Raw genomic sequence first — 24,916 nt, 5'->3', positions numbered from 1 at the left:
GAGGAACATTTACTGTTACTGCTACCAACAGGCAAAGGGCTCACCATTTATCTTTTCTTCATCCAAATGCATTTCTCATTTCCAAACCAACCTCTGGCCCAGAACGAGCCCATAACCCAATACTCATTACTTCACGCTTGACTAGAGCTATTCAGACTTATGTTGACTAAATGTCTCCACTCTAACTAGCTCTCAGAATCACAACCGTGCATTGCTGCATGCGGTATTGTTGTAGGCAAGCTAGACTCAGGATAAGAGAGAGACAAGGTGGGAGAGGTAATCTTTTATTGGACCACCTTCAGTTGGGCAGAGAGACAAGCTTTTGAGCTTACATAGAGAGCTCTGACCAACGACCTTCTCTCTCTAACACCTTGCATTGATGACATTTCTGGGCTTTTATCTTATTTCTACGAATTGTTTTTTGCCTTCTTACCCAACCAAGCAGAAACAATCATTTAAAAAAAAAATCCTTTAGGTTTCAATTTAGACAATTTTGGCTAATGGCACGAGACCAACACTTTTTCCTTTAACCGGCGGAAACTGAAGAAATCCTATCCTGACTTACTGGAGGCCCTCGCAGCCCTTGTGAACCCACAGTGCCTGGATCTCCACTGGAACCCTTAAATCCAGGTTCACCAGGACTTCCTGGTGGACCCAGAGGGCCTGGTGCACCTTTTGGTCCAGCTCTTGTGGCTCCTCCATCACAAGCACAATCACCTGGATCCCCTGGAAAACAGAGTGAAAGAGAGTTTTTGTTGGCACTGTGGAAACAGATAATTGGATCTCCATTGCCTGAACCTTCCCACACTGCTTTGCACTTGGTGTCATCGGTGAGTACAAAATGAGCAAAGTGAGTGTAAAGCCATTCTGGCTAGGTAGCATTTCACACCATTTTGCACAGGTTTCAATGACGATGCAAGCGGCAAGGTAGGAAAGTTACGGTAAATTTCACCTCTGGTCCCCTTTAGTCCGAAAACTCCTGGTGTTCCCCGTTGTCCAGGTCTTCCTGGTTCCCCAGGTTCTCCATTGAGGATTTCTTCAGATAGAAACACAAGGAGGAAAGGATATCAGCAAAGGCACGGGCAGTCTAAATTTCATTCAGCTCCATTAGCCAGCCACAATAACAGCTACTTTGGGCAGATGGCCTGGAGCCATACTGAGTTCTGGTATAAGTGGATGCGACTGCACTGATTTCAATTCCATGAAGAACAGAATTTGGCCCAGTACCGTAATGTTGTCCATGTTAAGTTTGCTTTGGCTTGGTAGGGTACCACAGAGACCAGCAGAAGAAGCCCTGAGTATTAATACTCTGGGGTTTTCCTTTTCTCTTGGTCTGCCAGGTACACTTCTTATTTCAAAAACTAACAACCGGCACAAGACCAAATCAAGGTGAAACTGAGAGGGTCTAGAGAGAAGTGAAAATTATTCAGGTCAAACCTTGCCTTCCTCAGCCTCCATTTCCACATTGGGACCTGATGATATAGAACTCCTGAGGTTTCACTGTACCGAGGAGGCAGGATGCTGGGACCCTACAGAGGGGGCTGTATCCTACATGCCCTGGGAAGCCATACTTTGCCAGGACTCCCTGCACCCCAATGCACAGGGTTTTTAAGGAGGAGGGGAGAGAGGTTGAAATGGGGGCAAATCAACGGATTTGTGACTATGCAGTTCCACTGCCATTGCGCTCTTGAGGTCTATGGGAACAGGAGCTATCAGGGTTACCTAGTGTTTGTACAATGGCTCTGCTGCGCGTGTGAAGGACTGTAACCCCCACCCCACCCCAACTGCCTGTCCCCTGCAGAGCTCCCCAGCCTCTCTCCCAGTTACTTTGCCAGTGTGCTGGGACCAGGCGTTTATTTTAAAATAACTAAGACTGGAAGGCAAATTGGCTTACTGAAGTTAGAGATGAAAACAATCTGCTCCCTCCCCCCTACTTCCCCTCCACCACTGCAGGAGTATTCCCTACATTGATCTGCATGCAGGGGAAGATAGTGGAACTTGGGTTAAAGTGAAAACAGAGGGAAAAATTGATTCGAAAATATTACTGTTAAAATCCTTTCCACATAAACTTGGTTTTAGAACAAAACACTGCCGCATCTGACATTAAGTGATTGGCAGTCCTAGCTTTAAGGAGATCCAGTAAAGCCATTTTAAAGGACCCCATTAGCTGTGAGATACTGCCTGTACTGTACAGTACACACTTTCCTAATCTTCCATTCAAACAAATGAAAAAACTGCTGCAAAAAGGTATGAACTTTTTAGCTGCAGTGAAAGGGCCTAATTCTACCTATTCGACTGAGTCAATTATTGATAAGGGAGTGGTTGTGCCTTCCCCATTGACTTAATACTGTCTGACAATAACATGTCAACAGACTGAGGGACAACATAATATCCATCGCATGTTCATGTTCTGAAAGTTCAGCTTTATCAAGAGGAAGGCAGGTCATCAGCACAAAACACCAAATTCCTTACCCAGCATACTAGGCAGTGTTCTAGAATACAAGGCTGATACAGAATTAAATCCTTTTCATTTATCACTCATTTTCTAAGCAAAATGAATCAGAATGTATGTTATTATACCAAGCAGGGCAGCAATAAAGTACAGATAAAAGGCCAGCATCCTTAAATCTAAAAGATGCATCTTTATACTTTGGGTCCTATCTGACAATCCTGATCCACAATACTTACTCATCTGAGCTGTTCTCATAAGAACATAAGAATGGCCATGCTGGGTCAGACCAAAGGTCCATCTAGCCCAGTATTCTGTCTTCCGACAGTGGCCAATGCCAGGTGCCCCAGAGGGAATGAGCAGAACAGGTAATCATCAAGTGATACATCCCCTGTTGCCCATTCCCAGCTTCTGGCAAACAGAGGCTAGGGATATCATCCCTGCCCATGATGTCATGGGGAAACACAAGAAATGACTGAAAGCTGTACATCTTAATAAGAGACAGCTGATGAATGTAACTTCATTATAGTTTTTATAATTGATTTGCTCTGTAGCAACCCAACATTTGTTGGCAACATTCAAATAACTAGGTTTTCATGCTTTATCCTTTCTGGAGATCACTACATAAAAAAATAAGACCATAAGAGTGGCCATACTGGGTCAGACCAAAGGTCCATCTAGACCAGTATCCGGTCTTCTGACAGTGGCCAATGCCAGGTGCCCCAGAGGGAATGAACAGAACAGGTAATCATCAAGTGATCCACCCCTGTTGACCATTCCCAGCTTCTGGCAAACAGAGGCTAGGGACACCAACCCTGCCCATCCTGGCTAGTCTGATGATTGCCCATTCGTCAATGAAAGAATCCAAACTGAGTAGATAGAGCTGGCGTTTTACTGTACATGGGGAACGTAGATCAATGCTAGAGTATGTGCTCTTCATGTAACTGAGGCATATAGTTTAGTGCTAGAGCACATGCCTTGCATGTATGAGGCCCCAGGTTTGATACCTCACTTCTTCTGTTTCTTGGGCCAGTGATTAGGGCACTAGCCTAGGACTTGGGAATCCCAGATTCAACTCCTTGCTCTGGCACAGACTTCCAGCGTGACCTCGGGCAAGTTACTTAGTCCCTCTCTGTCTCAGTTCCTCACCTGTAAAATGGGCATAATAGCATTTCCCTACCTCTCAAGGTGTTATGAGGATAAATACATTACAGATCGTAAGGCACTCACATCCAGCACTCATGAGGGGCCATATAAGTACTTAATATAGACAGATGCATATTCTTCAATGGTAAATAATATACATATAGAGAAAGAGAGCACACCAAAAGATTATTTTGTTTGTTTATATTTCAATCCTGTACAAAAGCAAGTCTAAGAAATTTACATACGTGATGGACCAGGCAATCCTGGAGGTCCTGGCATACCCGGTAAACCATCTATGCCTGGAGTGCCCGGTAATCCAATTGTTGCTCTCCCTTGGTCTCCTGGTTCACCAGTAGTACCTGGAATACCTGGAAATCCCATGGGACCTGGTGGCCCTAAAGAAAACATAGGCATATACTATGTAGTTAGCCAACTCTCCAGCAGCATGTGGATCCAGATATTTTTCATTTTATGAAGATTAGCATTGCACATTGGGCTGATATTATGTTCATGCAGGAAGTCTTATCATTGCACATAAAGAAAAGACTATTAACAATAGCCATCTTTGAGAGTCACACCTTTTTTACTATTATAAACGGCAGCTGCCTAGGCCAGCGAAAATACTGCATTAGTGCAGAGGCTTAGTTAAGTCACTTTGGTTAGTGAGCATAAATAATTAAGCAAGCTAGTGATATATTCTGAAAATGTGAAGCACAATATAAAAGCTATATTATTGTTACTGAGTGAATAATGTATAGTGGATAATTTGACAAATATAGACTTTTTTTCCTATTTGCAAATTGTCCGGTGAGCAAAATAATTTGACAAATAATTCTCAATCTGTAGATCGTTTGAGGGCAAGGGTTCAATGTGTGACATTCAGGTTACATTGATTACTTTTGACTGGACACACCAGATTGTTTCTGTACCACGACTAGCTCATCCATCTCTTAGCTTCGGGTTTCCAGGGTGAGAACCTACACTCAAAAGTCATTTTTAACAGATTTTCTAATATTTACTTAGAGTTCTCCGTTTCTGTGAACAAAACTGCCAGCAAACTCATTTGCCAGGGAACTCACAAACACAGAAAGGCCACGAACACAGCTGTGTTGCATATTCACAAATGCACTGAGATATGCCCTAATTGCTATGGGCTTGAGCCTGCTCTCACTTAAGTCAATGCCAATGACTTCCCAGGGCATCGAATTAAACCCTCTGTGTCTTGCATGGCAAATGAGAGAAAAGCTAGATATTGGTTCTCCCAGGTTTTCTGTCTCTATCTCTGAATTAAATTGTTTTCACATAAAATACTATTCCTCACACAGGTTACAATATTCTAGCTATTGTGCTTGGCAGAGTGTATCGCCAAGGCTGCTTAAGTGAAGTTACGCATGCTACAATCCTGAAGTGGGGATTTCAGCACCTCCATTAATAAGTGAATCAACAGCTGTTCAATTAATTGTGTCGATACACAAGCAAAGACAGCTACAAACATGGACAAACAGCATGCTAGCAGCTTACTTGCAACTCATATTAGCAGATGTTTTACCTTGAACAAGAGCTGAGAGACCTGGGGTGCCAGGAAGGCCTGGTAAACCGGCAATTCCTTCATCTCCTCGAGGGCCTGGAGTCCCTGGAGTCCCGGGATCTCCTGGCACACCTACTGGACAAAAATATTAAAAGTAGAAAAACTCAAGAATGACCCTGCAGGAAGAGTCCATGTAGTCCGCTCCCTTGTCTCCCACATTGGCCATTGCTCTGTGCTAGCAAAAGGTGCAGACCACTTTTTAATATGCTTATTCACCCAATGCAGTAACACTAGGCAGAAATTTCTCCCTGGCACCAACTGGTGATCATCTTATGCCCCACAGCACTATATGCAGAAGCTAGACTGTGTAATTTCTGCTCTCACCAATGGAGCTGCAGATGTTGTTTCCACCCATGGCTTATTCAGTCCTGGAATTTACTACACTATTCTCCTCAGTAATATCCAGCAACAGTGAATGAGTGAGAATACTAAAGAGGCATTCAATTTATTTATTTGCAAGAGAGAAAAGGGGGAGTTTTCTCTTAATAGCATTGCTACAAAGAAATAAGCCTATGGGTGGTGTACATTTTTCTGGGCTCCAGATATACAGGATGATGCTAACACAGTCAATCACTCATGCTCTAAACATATCACTCTGCCTGTATTCAGATAGCATTGCATTTAATTGGGAGAGTTGCAGATATACAGCAAACTCTGAAGCTGCACACACTGGGCCAAATTTATCCCTGTAGTAATACCACTAAGTCAATGTAATTACAACAGGGATGAATTTGGCCCACTGAACAGTGCTGGTGAGTTGATAAGAAAATTTGTATTAACATAAAAAAATAAGAAGGACATAGAGCGGATTAAGATAGGTGCATTTAAAATTACTTTGCAAAACAAAATCTAAAGAGTTACCTGAGACCAGTCCGTCTTCTCTATCAAGAGAAATAAGTGGGCCTGGAGGACCCATTTCACCTAATTCACCCTGTAAATTTAAACAGATTCATATTGTTTTCAAGTTTTTTAAAGACCAGAAAGCAGGGAAGAAAGAGTGCCTGTTACTATACAGGGATCTGCCTTGGTGGCAAAGTTAATAGTAGTTCCTTGATGTAATAAGGATTCCTTTTTTAATGAATTATTCCCTTTGCTCTTCTGTTCTTCCTAATGATCTCTGCATTCAGACTAAGGCCTTGGCTATACTTGGCAATTCACAGTGCTGCTGCGGCAGCGCTGTGAAGCACGAGTGTAGTCGCTGTAAGTACTCCACCTCTCCGAGGGAAGTAGCTTGCAGCGCTGCGAGCGAGCGTGCAGCGCTGCAGGCGCTGATTACACTGGCGCTTTACCAGGCTGCACTCGCTGCGCTCGGGGGGGGCGTTTTCACACCCATGAGTGCAGCAAGTTACAGTGCTGTACAGCGCCAGTGTAGCCAAGGTTATACACCACTTGTATGACGAAACTAACTGCTGTCCACGGAAAGGTGCTTTTATCCCTTACCTGCCTGCATTTTGCTAGCTCAGGAGAGAGCATTGGCATCCTTGTACCATGTTCACAAAACATCATTTATCAAACCAACATATAGACCAATATCAGGTTCATCATCTCTGCTCACACCGTTCTGTACTACCCCTTGGTAAAAGCCCAGGTGAGTTGTTATTAATACATGCATGCCTAAAGCACCCATAACCGTCATTATCTACAGGCCCTTCAGCCCTGAAGTTCAGTAACTTGAACTTTGTGAGGCCTGACAGCCTCCAGCCACACCTGACTTCACCCAACTAAAATAAGCAAGAGTTGGTAATGTCACCCTGCATCTCATCACTAGCGCCCTGATGGTGTCTGCTGATGAAATGTTGTTTTGTTGTCTCTTCCAGCAATAGTGCTCTGAGAGTAGACCAGTATCTCTACTCCTTTCGTAGCGAAGATTCACTGGGGTAGATTGAAGGATATAGAAGGGACTGTACTCCCATTTCTCTCCAGCGAGGAAGCATACAGCTATCACACACAAAACGTAGTATTATCAGGACAACTCACTTAAAATATATGAGGGTTCACCAGAAAACCATAACCACCAATTTAGTTACCCTGACAATGAAGCAGATGGAAAACTGACATTAAAGAAAACATCACAATGATACAGAAGTAAGAAAGAGATTTGACTGGAGTAACGACAAATTTTGTAATAGGGGCAGCGCTTTAATGTTCCCATTGGAGAAGTTACCTTCATTCCTTGCACTCCATCCAGTCCAGGAAAACCAGAGAAACCAACGTGACCCTGTAAAATAAACACACAACAACATTAGCTTATGAAACAAGAAAGGAGGGCCTGTGCAGGCCTCGTTTTAGTGCTCTCCAATACCTGTGTTTGAATCTTAGTCCCAGTCGCTCGTCCTGCAGGAAGTCTGCAGGAGCAGTAAGATTGGCCCATGGGAAGAAAAAGTCGGCAGCGGCCCTGTCTCAACGCCCTCTTACTGAGCAACATATTGGGGTTCCAAAAGACACTTTTCTTGGCCTACTCAGCTAGAAGGGTGGGAGCGGTGATGGGGTGGAACGGGAAGTAGTGAAAATCAGGATGTCATCCTCAGGGTTCTGACAGAATTTCTGAGACTGTTGGTGAGGGAAAGGGCATTCGTCAAACTGTGGCCAGTATTTAATTTCTCTCTCCTGCCTCCTCTTCTCCCCCAAGTCACCTGCACTAAACCAGGTAAGTCTTATCTCACTGACTAACCATTTCCCAGTAGTGTGTGGTAATACTGTGTATGGTTCAGAGGACTCTGCTGCTGATACAGAGCCACCAAAATTCCCTTTGGCCTTATGATGCACGACTAGTGTGCAAGTGCACTACTGCCCTCTACTGGAGTGACTATCAAACCTGCTCCAATGTAGGTCATAAGCTGAGCGTTGGCTGCATTTAAAGGGAATTCTCATAGAGAGACGTCTGTTGGGTTCTATCCCAGCCTGTGATCCTGAATTCCTGGATAGCCACAGACCACCTCATAAACAGCACGGTTCAGAATCCCGCTGCTCAAGACTCATTTCTATCTCATGACCATTCACTTTAAAGTGTTCTGGGAAATACTCTCACATACAGTATCTGTGAAAACAGGGCTAGACCAGAAAGCAGTGAGGATTCAACCTACATCTGCCCCATCCCACAAGGACCTGCCAACATCTTCGAGGGTTCAGTGCCTACATGTAAGCTGGTGAAAAATGGCTCTGATAGCTGTTCTGTGATCACGTGGCACTGGTACAACTGAGGGTACACAGGCCGTCACAGCCTTTCAGATACTTAATGCACTGACCATTTGCACCAGTGTGCAGGACACTATGACAGATGGCCCTGAAAAGTAAGAGCGTTGGTTACACTGGGAGGGAGTGTACAGTTTCAAATCTCTGTGGCGGATACTTTCTAAGCCTCTGGTGGGGAAAATGGTTAGGGAGAGAAAATCTTACATTGGTTTTCAGACATTCTTCTGGCCAACTCTCAATGTCCTTCTGGGACATTGACGTGGAGCCCATTAAGGAGGATAGGAGATTGGATAATATGAGAAGACCTTAGGCACTCAGATGACTTCTCGAGACGTTAAAAGTATTTCCAAAATTAAACAAGCCTGGTACCTTTTTCCCTGGAATCCCATCAGATCCATCCAATCCCAGAAATCCCTAAAACAGCAAAATACGTGTTATTTAACCTTTATCTTTCTTTCATACTCAAAAGTCACAACCGGGTTTAGGTCCCATTATGCTAGGTACTGTACGATCACACACAAATATATGAATCCTGCTCCTAAGAACTTAACATCTAAAGGTGAAACCCTGGCCCCACTGAAGTCAATGGCAAAGCCATTGGCGTTAATAGGGTCAGGATTTCACCCTAAATAACTTGAGTATCAAAAGCCATTTTTGGAAGAACTCAATAGTAGGAAGGCCAAAAGTTGTCTCATCTTGTGTAACCATTGTCATATTTAGCACAGTTGAAGTGCTTATAAACAAAATCAGTCCTGGTTCCTCAACTTACTGAAAACATGGTGTCGACTTTCACATTGTAAAACTAAGAGATGGGTCATTTTTATCTTGAAAAATAATTTCAAACTTTTGAAGGACAAAAAGCAGCAGAATCCTTTTGGTCTTCATGTTGTATGTGAAAAGCACATCTCTGCAGGCTGTTCACGGTAGTCTGAAGGATGGCTGTGTGACTGTCACATGACTGGGAGCGGGCAGGTCCTCTTGGCAGGTACCATGTTTGATATTACATATATTCTCAAACCAACAGCACTTCTCACACTAAGGGACATGGTCACAGGTAATTGGCCCCTTTAAGAGGAGAGAAGGCCAACCACACCTATGCCATAATTAATTAGCTGCTTCCCAGCCTGAGGAGGTGGGAGTAAGGAGGGTCATGTAGAGAGGAACCATGGGGAAAGGACAGGCATTTGTGGAAGGCTCTGAGCCAGGGTCTGAGCATGGTACACCAGGGAAAGCAGCCTGGGGCCAAATGCTCTATACCAGCGCCAGAAAGACTCTTAAAGGTAACCCAGAAAGGGTCTGGAAACAGGGCCCAGAGAGCAGGCTTAACAGAAGCCCCAAAGGGCAGAACCACCTTTTGTTTGTTTGTTGGAATTTATTAGTTTGGACTCTTGCTACTCCAGAAGAGCTCCGTTTGTGACTTGGCCGGGTGGCTAACCACATCTCCAACACAGACTGATATACAGAGATTAGATTTTGAGACCTATCAGTTAGCCAGTTTTTAAATCCATGGGAGGGTGCAAATCCAAGTGACCTAAACTGCAGGTGCAAAAACACTATGAGTTCAAATATCAATGCCTGCACAAAAGAAGACTAGTGAATAAAGAGTCCTGTATGAGAGGGACTCCAAATATACAGTGTGTTTGGTGCTTATGTTCTTTGGAGAAGAAAAACAATGGATACTGGAGAAAACAGGAATGTGGGATTGTTAAAATTTAAAATCAAAGAGAAAGGAGGCATGTGGATTTTTCTTTCTCATGACATTTCTTATGTTTGGTGCTACTGCTGTGGTCACATCTATGGAGCAAAGGCACCCAAACTTGCCCAGATGAGAAAAGGAACCCCAAGGGCCTTATCCTGCCAGCAGAGTCCCCTCAACTCTGACTAACTTCCATTGAAACTGAGGATACAAAACCTCACAGGAGGTGCTCAGCACTGGAGGTCACAGAGCTGTTCATTGTGAATATCAGTTGCCCTATTCTTCTGCTTGTGAATTGATCTCAAAGGTCAGTCATTTGTAAGGCCGAGGAGGAAACTGCTGTAGTTAGAGTCCCAGATGACTACAGCACGGATGAAAGCTCCGGTGATGGAATTTGTGAGGATTGAGCACGTTCTCAAGAGTCAAGCTGAATGTACATTTGGAAGTATAAATGAGCAGATACGCAAAGTAGGGGAATGGGGTTTGCAATGAGTTGAAAACAGGTGGGACTATAGAATAAGAATGGCCAAGTAGCAGTATCTGCTCACGTCCATTCGGAATGCTGCCGCAAAGATAATTTTCCCAGCCTGTCACCTGGGCCATGCCATCCCTCTCTTTGCATCCCTCCATCGCCCCCATCTTCTTTACCGCATCTAGCATAAGCTACTTGTCACCTCCAAGGCCCTTCATAGCGTATCCTACCCTACCAACCATCTCTCATTTGCTGTCTAGATGTCAACTCTTGTCTCCGATCAGCCTGTGTCACCAGCCTCCATTGTTCATCTGTTATGTTTTCAAACAAGCACCTTCATACTTTCCCCCATGTTTGGGAGGTGCGCCTCATAACATCCACAATACCTACCTCACCATCCTCCTCCAAATCCCTCCTCAAAATTCTCCTTTGCTGTGTGACACTTGTGGAAAAACTTGCCAATGGTTAGGCTGTTGGTGACTGACCAATATTGTCTCACTGTTTCCTTGAACCCTCCAACCTATCCCTCTGTACCCATCTGTTGTCTTGTGCCTGACACTTAGATTGGAAGCTCTTTGGGGCAGGTACCATCTTTTTGTTCTGTGTTTGCACAGCGCCTAGCACAGCGAGGGCCTGGTCCATGACTAGGACTCTGCGGCACTATGATAATACAAATAAAGACACTTTACAAACAAGTTGAACATTCCCGTCTGTACGTCTCTTGTCAAGAACAGGGATTTAAGGCCACAGTAAAGTTACCTACCCTGCCACCTGGTAAGCCAGGGATCCCCTTTTCTCCTTTTTCGCCAATACCCCCAAAGCCCTGTGGGAAAAAGCCAAAGTCACATATGTTAACTCCCAGATCTATCTGGAGACAAATGCCGTGCAGCCCCCAGGTGAGGTGAGTGTATCAACTCTCTACAAACATATACAAGAGAAGCAAGGTTGAGTTGACACTCTACTGGGCCTCCTAGCCCCAGAAAAAAACCCTTCCTCACAGACAGCTGGAAGTATGTGCAAGCACCCTGGTTGTGATGGAGTCATGTGTTTTCCTGCTGCCACTTGGGCCCCTTTCCCTTAATTCGACCTGGATGGAAAAACAGAAATTCCATTTTGTGGAGATGTAGTAAGGCCCTGCTCACTCCTGCCTCTTCTCAAGTCCACAAACAGCTCAGAGACCTTTTTCTGGTAAAACACCCCATGCAGTTTATTTACAATAGTTTCCCCCCACCTTTGTACACTAGACAGTCTTAAACCCATTGACCTAGGGAGCCCTCAGCTCTAGAGGCAAGCAAGAAAGAGTAATCTCTCTCCCCCACTTTCTATCTGCTTCCTCCCATCCTACTTCCTTCCTGTGCCTTTTGTATTATCTGCCTCCTGGTCTAATTAGTCTCTTAGTTCTCTTCGGCCTGTCAATTAGCTCTTCCTAATGAGGTTTGCTCTGAAGTAATTAATTAGAGCTGCAGGGACCAAAGGGCTGGCTCAGCAGCTGTTGCTCAGCGCTGCATCACAGGAGGATTTAGATATCTTGAAATCTGATTTTTTTTCCATTTAGGAACAAAACCTAAAAATGTCAAAATTCTCTGCAAAAGAAAGTTCCAAAAAATTGCTTAATTTTGGAACAATCACAATATTTTGATTTTTTTTAAACAAAAGAAATACATTCTGAAACAGAGAGAAGGAAAAAATGAAATGTTTTGTTTTTTAGAAGTCCAAGCAGGATGTTTTGAGATTGTCAGAACTCTTCCCTTCCCACCCCCCACCCCCCCAAAATGGAATTTCAGGTAAATCGACACAAGTCCATGAAGCATTTCAACAAAACTGCATTCTCCGACGGAGAACTGTTCTGTTGAAGTTTTACAGACCAATCCTACCTACTTATAACCTTAAGGCACAATGGAAGCACTGTGAGTCCATGGTGCATCTTCTACTCCCTGGGTCCTGTGCCAGGAGAGATCATTAGCAATCATCTGAGTGCCATGTTAAATGCTGCCCACTGACTTACTCAAGGAGAAGAAGTCTGCAATGATACTGCATCAATAATTCCATGAACAGAAGTTACAGCAATACAATAACTTAATGAATCATAACATGTTACTTGACATTCACACAGCACTTCTACTTTGTGAATCTCAACACACTTTAGGAACCTGGGTAAATATCATTAACTTTAATTACAGATGAGGAGACTAAGGCATAGAGAATTTAAAGATCACAAAGTCACACAAATTAGTGGCAAAATTGGGAACTGAATTTGTCTCCAAACTCCCAATCTAGCAAACTATGCATTGGACTATGCTGCCTCTCAATAGAAAAAACCCAACTCTATAAACTATAACAGCAGAATCTTCTGACTGCAATTCAGTATCACCTCCGCCATTAAAAAGTAGATTCAAATCTATTTCTTAGATGTAAAAAGCTGGTTGAAATTTGACAAACAACAGTTCAGTGCAGGAATCAGAGAGCCCCTTTGTCCTTTTACAGTGTAAAAAGGAATGACACAGCAGTTTCACATTCAACACTTGAAAACAGATTTAAGGACTCCCCTTCTCTTCCTCCTCCCCTCCCCTGCCCCCCCCCCCCAAAAATAGGGATCAAATCCAGGGGTGTGGCAAGCCTTGATTTCAGTGAGAGCTGCAGTGACTAAGAACTTCTCAGGCTTCAATCCTGCAAACACTTTTGCACATGCTTTACTTTACACACAGGAGCAGTCCCATTGACTCAGACAGGACTACTCAAGATAAACACACACACACACACACTCTCTCTCTCTCTCTCTCTCTCTCTCTCTCCCTCCCTCCCTTAACTAGGGAAATGGAATATGTCCAAGCAGGGCTTAAATTCTCAGAGATTATTTCCTGGAGCCCCCCATACCCTTTCAGGCAACAGCTGTGGGGCAAGGGATCTTGGGGCTTCTGCCCCGCGGGGTGCGCTGAGGCTCCCATGGGTTTGAAAATATCTGCTCCGGATGGCTCCAGCTGAATTTAAGCCCTGTATTTAAGAAGCCTAATAAAAAAACCTGTGTTTAGAATAACAGATGCCAGTACACATTTCCTTTACACACAGCTCTATCGATATATATATTGAAGCGATTTGTAAACAATTTACTCTATGCTTCAGAAGCTTCACAAAATATTTGTCCCTTCAATTTTACTAAAGATACTGTGTTTACAAAAGGCTGAGGTTGGGGAAAACAACCTCCCAACCTCCTGATAAAGAGGAAAGCTGTTGTTATTCTTCACGTATGACACGGGGGCTGTTACAAAGCATGGAGTTACTGAGTATTAAAGCTCAGTGCATTGTAACTTTAAAACTAAATAAAGAAAAGCTATGTTTAAGTAGCATTAGAGGAAAGTAGAGTTTTTAGTGTATTGTAACAGCAAAGGAATGTTAAGAGATGGTGCCATCTAGTGGCCACGTGAAGGGCTGTGATGACTTTATCTTCAGTGCCTCTGCAAACTGCAGATCCAGTGTACGAAATTAAAGCATTTCAGTGACTGTAATATCCGTTGCACAAGAGCACCACTGTCTCAATATCTGTGTAAGAAAGAGCCCCCAGATACATTTCCACTCGAGGGACAAAACCCACAGGCATTACAACCAGATTTTCAAAGATTTGGAGGGGCCTAAAGATACAAATCGGCAACCAGTGGGATTTTCAAATGCACCAAGGCACCTATTAACATTGAATATTTTTAAAAAATCAGCCTTACCAGAGGGCCAGGGAATCCTTTACTCCCAGGGAATCCTTTAGGGCCCGGCTCACCCTGCCAACAAGGAAAGGACAGACACTGTGAATGAGTCATAAAAGGGATGAGATGAAAAAAAGAGGCTTGTCCTGCTCACTGAAAGTGCACATTGAGATGGACAATCTACAGTCACCCAGTGCACCCTCATCTCCTCGGTCAGATGATTTCATAAGATGGAGGCCCATAGCTGGAAGGAAAACTCCAAGCCCAGCGGCCAATGCTGCAAAGTGCTCAGCACCCTCATTTATCATGGAAGTTGATAGCAGTTGAGTGTGCACAGCACCTCCTGGGAGGTGATCAGCTTGGGCAGGATCAAGCCTTACAAACATACATCTTCACAATTATGCTTACCGTCACACAACCAACAATGAGGCAGAGAAATCCAACAGGAAGGTCTGGGTCTGAGCTCACCCCAGCGAACTCGCACCGACTACAAGGAGTTTCTCCTGATATATAGTTAGAAGTGAGATCAGAATGAGGCCCCAAATGAGACTATCTAGGGCCCAAAAACTGCAGCCCTCACTCAGTCCTTGGCAGTTAAGCTGGAGTAGGGACTGCAGGATTTATCCCAGCTCCTGATTATATTTATAGAAATACTGATGCGCTAAATATATATCTCAATAATTTTCTGGGATAGTACAATCAAGCACATGAATCTGATTATTTTTGACCAACGTGCAGCACAACAACAACAAAAGAGCTACAGCTTCACTCTTCCTTATTTATTTTTCTAAGAGGATTAGGTTTTCTGCTTGGGTTAATGCGGTTTCACAGTTCACAGATCCAGCAGAAATGAGCTATAGCTCTTAATTTTGTGCATTCATTTTTTAAGATTTAGAACTTAGGTAGGCTTAAGATTCCTCTTTCTGGGAGGCTTGGATTCTCTCATCCACCGTAATGAACTGAACCAAGTGTCAGGAGATTTCAGTTCAAAAAGATTTAAGTCACTTTAAAAAGTAGTGCAGAAAAGTACTGATCAGTCCTTATTCACCTGCAAAACTAGATCCTAGCTCAGTTAATCATTCGTAGAGCTGCAGAAACATACAGCACAGCTAGCTTGGACTGTGTAACAGGTGGCTTTAAACAACAACAAAAACTGAGATATAATCACCAAATTTCATTTTTACGCCAGGCAAACAACCCATGTTTTACAATCCAAAACGATCACAGGAGGGCAAGACAAGTTGCTAATCTTTGCCTTTCCCAAGGGAACAGAAGTTGAATAGTATATTTCCCACAACATGTGTCTCAACTCTGAGCAAACGTAGCCAATTACTGAAAAAAATGCTACAAATATTGTCAAAGCTGGGTCTGCACCCTTGTCCACTGAAGTCACTGGAAGTATCTCCATTCACTTTAATGAGCATCAGATTAGGCCCAGTGTTTGGAAAATGGGCTGCTGCTTGTTTTGATGCAGAGGTATTCCTTTACACAGAGAATTATTTCTATTTGAAGAATCTTTCTGAGGTTGGAGATGGCTGAAATGAGAGAGAAAGCCCATGTGTGTGGGCAAGAAGAGGGAAATGTTCCCCCCTCACTGCCATATTTTGACCCTCTAAGTGAACCTGCAGGGACAAGTTCATTTCTTATCCTCTCACAAACCAAGTCACAAAGTTCAGTCTGCAAACACCTTCGGGAACCAATCCATGCAGGATTTGAATAGCCCCAGGATTGTCTAGCTGCTTCACTCAGCCTTAGCATCAAGGAAAGGAAAAATTCAGCATTGTTTCCAGTAGAGTTGAGTTTACAAACCTTTACTCCTGGTTTCCCTTTTGGAAATCCCATGAACTCTAGTATCCCAGTGGATGGTGGTGGACCTGCAGGGCCAGTTGGCCCGACATCTCCCTGTTGACAATTGGGGAAGATATTAATGTAAGCAGAACATCTTAGATCTAAGGTGAGTGACCCATGATTCACTGAAAGCCACTCAACTCAGGCCTTGCATGCACAATATAAAGTACTAAGGCTGATGTGGGAGCTTAGCCATGAAAGCCAAAAGGTCAGACTGCAAATTAACAAGAACAAATGCATTGTATTAAAGTAGTGTGAAGTAAAAAAGCATGTAAGAAAAAGAAAGGTCAGTTATCGAACAAACAGAAAAATACACAAGAAAAACCCTAAAGCCAGATACAGAAGAGATGAAAATGAATGACAGAAAGGCAAGGCAACTAGAAAGACTGGGATGTAACAAACACAAAACATCATGAAGCAGATGATGTGAGGAGAAGTGAAGGAAAAAGCCCAATCACGTAATCACTCCCCACGCTTCCCAACAACTGGGCAGAGTGGGATTTTCAAGAGCACTTAGTGTTGGCCTGACTCTGGTCCCATTGAGGTAAACTGGCCACAATGGGAGCAGAGTCAGGCCAATGCTGGGCACTTTTGAAAAATTTCTCCCTGCGAGGCTCTAGCGGGTCAAGTTCTGCACTTGTGTGCATGCCAGGTAAATCCCACCAAGGACAATGGGCCTGTACAGAATTTATGTCAGTCCAGAATATGACCCATTATATTCACCAAGCTAAATGGGTTTAAATTAACAGGGTTTAAATTAAGAAATGGAATGGAACGAAGGATAAGGATCTGACAGGTGCTGAGGGCCATCATCTCTCAGTGGAGTCCTTCCTTGCAGGAGATGCTCAGCATCATGCGGGATCAGGGCATTGAAGAATTTTCTCTCATTCTCCTCTCTATCCGCCACTGCCTTTCCAGCTGTAGGAATGCTTCCCAAACTCTAGCCCCACTCCCTTTGCAATCTTAACTCTCCTCCTATTCGGACTCCATTTTGTCTTCTAAATATATCTGGGTTGAATTCTTGACCATGGTAGTAAGTGTCCTAGTAGAAATTCTTCTTGGGAGGTCACCTCCTGTTTGTTTATCCCCTTTGTGAGAACTACCAACACAGGGCCAAATAACAGATAGTGAATTTCTCAATGCCAGAGTTGAGGACTCATGTCTGAAGGGGAGATTTCTAGTGGGCACATGTAGGACTATGGATAACTATTTTTGTAGTTCTCTACAGAAGTGAATCAGTTCCACTTACCTTTTCACCTTTCTCTCCTTGGAAACCTAATCCCATATTACCCTGAGGAAAAAACAGTAAGAATTAATGAATAAAGAAAGAAGAAGAAGATGACGACGATGACAAATTAGCTCTTAGGGTGACAATTCAACAAAACACTCAAGCATATGACTTCAGTGGGACTTAATCGCATGAATAAGTACTTGCTAAATCCTGGCCTGGGTTAGCATCTTTCAACCAAGGGTATAAAATATTTACATTTAAGTGGATGAAAAAAGAAACTATGATAAAAAATAATAAACTCCCACAAAAAACCTGGAGTTTCTCTCTTTAGGACTCAGGTATGAAAAGAAGACATGAAGGGAAGGTACTCACTTTTGGTCCTGGTGGCCCCATTGCACCCTTTGGCCCCTAAATATGAACAAGATAAAGTTTTTATTTATTTTAACTTAAACTTGGATGCAAACTATGTAAAAAAGTCTGGGTGTTTAACATAATTTTGGGGTGCTGCTCAGTTGAGGATGACCCAAGCCCATTGACATCAGTGGGCTTTGACCTTCAATGGTTTTAGTGGCCAGGAAAGCACATTGTCATTGTGATAAATTAAAATGAACAATTTGAAGAAAACTACAGCTCCAAAAAGGAGTGCTGGAACAATTTGTATAGAGCCATCGAACCAAACTATAAACCCTGTATATGATGGAAACCACTTCAAGCCAGGGGGTGCAGTAGCACCCCCAGCATCCCTAGTTCCAGCATCTATGGCCCCAAATTGTACTCGTTTCAAAAAATGACAGGTGTTGTTGCAGTTTATTGCATTTTTACACGAGCCAAACTGAAATCCTAGTCTCCTGAATGCATCCCTATCAAAGGTGATTTTTCAGGATATTGCATGGGGATTTAGGCCTGAACATGCAAACGCTTAAAGTTTTGCTACCATGAGTAGGAACTACTCACATTAGTAAATTCAAGCATGCATGTGTTTGCAGGATTGGGCCTTATTGACCAATACTCCATACAAAGAGCAGAAGTTTTACTCTAGTGCCTGCAATATACTCTGAATTCAAAAATATTCTGTATTTAAAAGTGATGCTGCTCCATTTGCAATCCCTTCTTGTATAAACATGGTCAGTTTTGCTCTACAGTGGATCCAACTTCCTCTCCTCCCATTTTGAGTGTTGTGTCATGCGGTCTTGTCCAGTTTGTACTTACAAGGCCAACTACATATGTTGTTCCCAATATTAGGTTCCATGCAGTGAGTCTGCACTGGAATGGGTTCACCAAGGTGGATGAAGAGGGTGAGTGGAGCTTTCCTATTATTGCAAATTTGAAATCTTTCCTGTTTTTATTACATTTTCAAAGGCAATGATTTTCACTTAGGTTTAATAGCCATACAGGTTTTTATAGCTAAATCACCATTTTTACGAAGGTAATCAAAACAAACAATTTCAGGGACATGAAAATGGGCAATGGTGGAAAAATGCCTGTGTATAGCACTACTTTATTAACAATACTGAATACAAAGGTTAAGGTTTCCTTACCTGCAAACCTGGCAATCCTATAGGACCCACAGAACCTGCTGGGCCAGGGAAACCTTTTGGACCCTATCAGAAAAAGTTTTAGGAAATGTATTAAGAAACTCAACTCTTCAGGTCCCACCCTCCCATTTAAGTAGTTGTCACCATTTTTATCGGCCCTTCACTGATGCCTGATCCCAGTTAATTTAATACAAGAGAAAATATTAAGACACAAGAAGACAGACCAGAATGCAACACTGGCTTCTATTCATTAACAAAGCAAATACCCTCACCCCAAAAGCAAACATTAATTTTGTCCATCACGTGAGATAGCAAGTACCTTCGATGAGATGCTGAGTACCTTTAAATTCATGTACTTCCCTGGGAGCTGATGATGCTCAGCATTTCACAAGACTAGGCTCTTAAAAAGACACTGCTCTGCCATTTTGTAACTTTCCCTCCAAAATCTGAAGAAGGAGGTGCATGGTGACAGATAAGGGAACCATTTCCATTAGTCTTATGTTTGATAAAAATTTGCTTCTACAAAATATTAATTCAAGGCCAAATTTTACTTGGCAACGTCCCTTTCACTTCTTCAGTGATGGAATGGGAATTGCAAGGAAGAGCAGATTAAAAAGCCTACAGAATGAGCAGGACTTTCCTCATGAAATCCTGACAAGCTGATGGCAGGGTGTGTCTTAACATCATACACAATATCCCTGGGAAAATGCATCTAATTTAAAACACATGACAATTCATTGTCATTATCAGCATTTGTTTATCTGGAAAATCATTGTTACAGAGTTTAGCATTAGAAGGGTGTTTGGTTTTAAATGTAAAATTGACTGCAGGTATGGCCAAAATCCAATCTCCTTTGCTATGGTGCAAATCTGGAGTAATTTAATAAAAGCCAGTGGAATTACTCTGGATTTACACTTATGTTACTGAGATCAGAATTTGGACCACTGAGTAGAAATGTGCCTAAGCTGATTAATGCAAACAATTAATAGTGTGCGGGAATTGACCTAAAAATGAAAGTATTATTTTCCTTTTCAGTAATACTCATAAAAACATGATTTCAAAAATAAATTAAATAGCTTACAGAAATCCCATCCAATCCAGGAAGGCCATTTTCACCCTAAAAATGAAAAATAAATTAATGAAAAATACATTATAACAACAAAATATAATTCATGGTCATTATATTTTATATAAACAGAAATATTTAGGTAAGTAAATATTAGATCACATGTAATTAGAAAAATATTTATACTTAAATAATATGTATTTGGGTCAGACAGAGAAGGAAGTCCAAAAGCCATGAACCATGGCAACTACATTCATTTATGTTTGAGCAAAGACAACACTGAGAAAAATCAAATTTATACAATGACCAGTACAATATTGTATTTTTGTAAAAGTAGGGTTACCATACGTCCGTTTTTTCCCGGACATGTCCGGCTTTTCGGCAATCAAACCCCCGTCCGGGGGGAATTGCCAAAAAGCCAAACATGTCCGGGAAAATGCCGGCCGGGCACTTCCCCTCCCGCGGCAGCTCTGCTCCTCCCCTGACTCTTCGGCTCTGTTTAAGAGCCGAGCTGCCCGAGCGCTATGGGCTTCAGGCAGCCCCCTTGCCTCCGGACCCCAGCCGCCGGCCGGGCACTTTCCCTCCCGGGCTCCAGCGGCGCAGGGTCCGGAGGCATAGGGGCTGCCCGAAGCCCAAGCGCTACCGGCTTCACGGTTTGCTGGGCAGCCTCCAGACCCTGCGCCCCTGGCTGGGCGCTTCCCCTCCCGGGCTCCAGCTGTGCTGCGGAAGCGCCAGCCAGGGGCGCAGGGTCTGGGGGCTGCCCGGCAAACCGTGAAGCCGGTACCGCTCGGGCAGCCCTTTTCGCGTGGCTGGGAGTGGGAGATAGGAGGGGGCGGAGTTAGGGCGGGGTTGGGGCGGGGCTGGGGTGGAAATTGGGCGGGGCCAGGGCCCCATGGAGGGTCCTCTTTTTTTATTTGTCAAATATGGTAACCCTAGTAAAAGTATTTTTTTAAAAGTGCTGCTTACTGCTAAATATACCTTTCACTATTAACATTTCAGATGGTGATTTTCCATGAACATCTAAATTCATGAATAATTATCTATTTCATAAAAATTAGTAAGGCCTGGTCCACACTAAGCCCCCAGTTCGAACTAAGATACGCAACTTCAGCTACGTGAATAACGTAGCTGAAGTCGAAGTATCTTAGTTTGAACTTAAAGGTACTTACCGCGGGTCCACACGCGGCAGGCAGGCTCCCCCGTCGACTCCGCCTACTCCTCTCGCAGAGCAGGATTACTGGCGTCGACGGCGAGCACTTCCGGGATCGATTTATCGCGTCTAGACAAGACGCGATAAATCGATCCCAGAAGATCGATTGCTGGCCGCCGAACCAGCGGGTAAGTATAGACGTATCCTAAGTTAGCGTATATAATTGATAGAACTGGTCAGAAAAGCTTGAAAAGTTCAAAACTTTGACCAAAAAAGGAGAAAAAATTCTGAGACATTTTTTCCACTTCGACTAGTTCTAGTAACTTAGTAGTGAGTATCTATGTAGCACCAGAGTATGTACGTACACACACACACACACGCTCTCTCTCACTTGATATATCGAGGGCTGGATGCAGAACGGTAATGAATGCCTTCAAATCACTATGGCTTTAATGCAACCCATTCAGAACCCCACTGGAAGTATTAAGCCCTGTGTAGATTCAGGCCAGATCCTGTATTCTTTGTGCAATCAAAACTCTATTTTTAATTAATATATGTATGTATGTATCAGAGTATGTGAGCACATGTACACACATCCTTGAATGTTAAGCTAAGCAGATTCTTTCATTCCATGGTTTAAATGTTCATTACATTGGCAATAAAATTATGGATATAAAATTCTACCTCAGATATAAAACATCTCAGTTCCTCATTAATCACATAGGGTGAAATCCTGACCTAACTAAAGTCAGTGGCAAAACTCTCACCGACTTCACTGGGGCCAGGACCATGTCCATAATGTTCATGTGTTTGAAGAATATAACGGTTTACCAGTTGGTACATCCCAGTGCAAAGAGCAATGGGGATAATGGGCAGTGCTTGGAATCCAACAGCAAGAGTAATGTTAACATACACTAGAGATTTTGCTGGTCACGCTCAGCAGTGATCCAGTGGCTTTACCTGACTAATGGAGACAGGGTGAAATCCTGGCCCCACTGAGGCCAATAGGAATTTTTGCCACAGGATTTCACTCTGTAATTCTAAGGGCAAGGGCTACCATTGGCTTTTTATCACAACAGACATAATCTGAGAGAGAAGTCGACCATGTACAGAGGGGTCGTGGCTGCTACAGAAGGTCTCTTCCATGTTATTCCTGCATCTAGAAGCTCCTGCCACTGCTTCACACAAGGCAGGACAAGCCTGCAGGAGGTCCCTCTTTCTCAGTTTGAGGATGGTTGGTTTCTGCTGGTGCAGGAATTGGCATTAGAGGTGCCAGGCCCATAGGTGTGCTCTACAACAATGGTCTGGTAACTATATGGGGACAATAGGACATGGTGAGCACGGTTCTGTTGGTGCACATTAGTCCTGCTGAGGGATAAACAATTTGCATCTGTGTTGCAAGGACTATGTACATCAACTCCTCACTTAAAGTCGTCCCGGTTAACGTTGTTTCATTGTTACATTGCTGATCAATTAGGGAACATGCTCGTATAAAGTTGCGCAGTGCTCCATTATAACGTCATTTGGCAGCCCCCTGCTTTGTCCACTGCTTGCAGAAAGAGCAGCCCTTTGCAGCTAGCTGGTGGGGGCTTGGAACCAGGGTGGACCGGCAGCCCCCCGATCAGCTCCCCACTCCCCTAAGTTCCCTGTGCGCAGCCACCCAGCAGGCTATCAATTGCCGGCAGTTCAGCTGTGTCCCTCCCCACACTGCCATGTGCTGCTCCTGCCCTCTGCCTTGGAGCTGCTCCCCGGAACCGCCTGCTTGCTGTGCCGGAGGGGAGGGGGGAGAGGAAAAAAGTGGGCTAATATCAGGGTGTCCCCCTCCCCCCTGCTACTGCCACCCATTTATCCCATTTCCATAGAGCGGGGGGAGACACGACATGGCTCAGGATGGAGGGAGCTTGCAGGCAGCAGCTGCTGGTCTCAACTTGCTGATCTAAAAAGGCAATGTTCTCACAGTGGGGTCAGCATACTTAAAGGGGCAATGCGCAACTCTCTCTCTCTCACACACACAGGGTGTGTGTCTGTCTGCCATGCTGTCTCCCCTCCCTCCATTCGTGCTGCCTTGTAGAGTGTGAGGCTACATTAACAACCATGTGTTAACCCTTGAGAGCTCAGCCGAATGCTAGTTCATCATTTAGCAGTAAGGCATTCCCTGGGAAATAACCCTCCCTCTTCCACCCTCTGACTCCACCACCTCAAGCAAGCTTCACAATCATCATTTCTGTGTACAGTATTAAATTGTTTGTTTAAAACTTATACTATGTATACATATATATAATATAGTCTTTTGTCTGGTGAAAAAAATTTCCCTGGAACCTAACCCCCCCCTTTACATTAATTCTTATGGGGAAATTGGATTCGCTTAACATCGTTTCGCTTAAAGTCACATTTTTCAGGAACATAACTACAATGTTAAGTGAGGTGTTACTGTACTTGTAGGTTTTCGGTGTAATAATGTTTGTGTTGTTAAAAATAAAGCTATGGCCTGCTTTCATAAGCCATAATTTGTGCCTCTGCATCCAAGCATACCCATGACAAACTTGCCCAACATTGTGAGTGATTTAACCTGCAGTATATACCCTGTAACATTCAGAGCACATGTAGGTTTCTTCTGCTATGTCTTCTCCTGCATGTTGACAATTCTTACCTTACTTCCTTTAGGGCCACCGTCGTCATACACAGGATCTCCTTTGGGACCTTTGGGACCAAAGCGACCCTGTTTTTAAAAGAATGAATTTACAAATCTATTTTTCTATAATCTGTATAAAAAATTTTTGAAAAAATGTTTTTCAGCAAAATACACTGTGGCAGATCCTCCTCTATGGACCTATGCCAATTTATACCAGCTGAGGATCTACCCCTTTATATTTACCTTCTCACACCAAAGCATCTTCATGCTATAATTCAATCAAATTCTACAAAAATTTTATCTGGTATTCTCCCCATTTACTTTAGATTTTTCTCTTATTCTGAGCCTTCAGACAACTGAAACCTTGTCTACACTTATCGGGGGGTTGACGCGCGGCAATCAATGCATTGGCGGTCAATTTAGTGGGTCTTGACCCGCTAAATTGGCCGCTGATCGCTCTCCCATCAACTCCTGTACTCCACCTGAACGAGAAGCACAAGGGGAGTTGATGGGAGACAACATCGCATAGTGTGGACCCCGCGGTAAGTAGATCTAAGTACGTCGACTTCAGCTACATTATTCACCTAGCCAAAGATGCGTAACTTAGATCCATCTCCCCCCGTAGTGTAGACAAGGCCAGAGTAAGTATTTTTAACATATGCTTTGATAGTATGTAACTCTATTATTAACATCTCTGTTCATACACTCATCTGTTCTGTGATGGGTTGAACCAATCACCACTGAATTAAACTTAATTTTGACCCATTAATCATTATGGGACAACTTGATTCCTGGGGTAACTCCACTGAAGAAACTGCAGTTATATGCAGGATGAATTCATTTTATAGCTCTAGTTATGCCACCTGATCTTAATCTTAATCATCCTATTGGATTTATTTTAGGTAATTTCATGTTAACTGCCAATTTAATTTGAAGGAAGATAAGTGAGCAGAGCAACAATTATGGCCAAAAATATAATCCTACAAGGATTATAAAAAAAAAAAAAAGCAATTTGAACAGTATGTATGAGTAAATTGGCTTCTCTAGAAATCATTGCTTAAATCTGATCATATTGCTTAGGTTTTTTCAGTGTCCTATGAACTTCAGAGTTCAACACATGCATACATTGGTACCACATTTTTTATAAAGATTCAGTGTATTGACATTAATAGTGTCACTCGTATTTGCCAACTATATTTTCTTCCCCTTCGCCCCTTAT

At 43.3% G+C, this 24,916-nt stretch overlaps 2 protein-coding genes across 8 annotated transcripts in view; one reads left to right on the top strand and one right to left on the bottom strand.

Moving 5' to 3' along the window:
• Positions 1 to 24,916, top strand: part of LOC135973540 (uncharacterized) — a 904,472-nt gene that overhangs the window by 459,277 nt on the left and 420,279 nt on the right. The window lies entirely within an intron of this gene.
• Positions 1 to 24,916, bottom strand: part of COL4A6 (collagen type IV alpha 6 chain) — a 192,536-nt gene that overhangs the window by 35,709 nt on the left and 131,911 nt on the right. For 5 of the 7 annotated variants that reach the window (XM_008170050.4, XM_065557287.1, XM_008170049.4 and 2 more), the window contains 15 exons: positions 23,716 to 23,784; positions 19,931 to 19,966; positions 18,853 to 18,915; positions 17,687 to 17,722; positions 17,333 to 17,374; positions 16,045 to 16,137; positions 14,257 to 14,310; positions 11,307 to 11,366; positions 8,745 to 8,789; positions 7,348 to 7,401; positions 6,045 to 6,114; positions 5,145 to 5,258; positions 3,841 to 3,990; positions 953 to 1,036; positions 566 to 726 (listed from right to left, as the gene is read on the bottom strand). In XM_008170050.4, the coding sequence (XP_008168272.2) occupies positions 566 to 726; positions 953 to 1,036; positions 3,841 to 3,990; positions 5,145 to 5,258; positions 6,045 to 6,114; positions 7,348 to 7,401; positions 8,745 to 8,789; positions 11,307 to 11,366; positions 14,257 to 14,310; positions 16,045 to 16,137; positions 17,333 to 17,374; positions 17,687 to 17,722; positions 18,853 to 18,915; positions 19,931 to 19,966; positions 23,716 to 23,784 (1,131 nt within the window). The remainder of the gene's footprint in view (positions 1 to 565; positions 727 to 952; positions 1,037 to 3,840; positions 3,991 to 5,144; positions 5,259 to 6,044; positions 6,115 to 7,347; positions 7,402 to 8,744; positions 8,790 to 11,306; positions 11,367 to 14,256; positions 14,311 to 16,044; positions 16,138 to 17,332; positions 17,375 to 17,686; positions 17,723 to 18,852; positions 18,916 to 19,930; positions 19,967 to 23,715; positions 23,785 to 24,916) is intronic. The other 2 variants (XM_065557286.1, XM_042851070.2) reach the window with 1 other exon arrangement.

The sequence above is a fragment of the Chrysemys picta genome, chromosome 9, assembly GCF_011386835.1.
Source record: "Chrysemys picta bellii isolate R12L10 chromosome 9, ASM1138683v2, whole genome shotgun sequence".
Taxonomy (NCBI): domain Eukaryota; kingdom Metazoa; phylum Chordata; order Testudines; family Emydidae; genus Chrysemys; species Chrysemys picta.
This window is presented reverse-complemented; position numbering and strand designations above follow the sequence as displayed.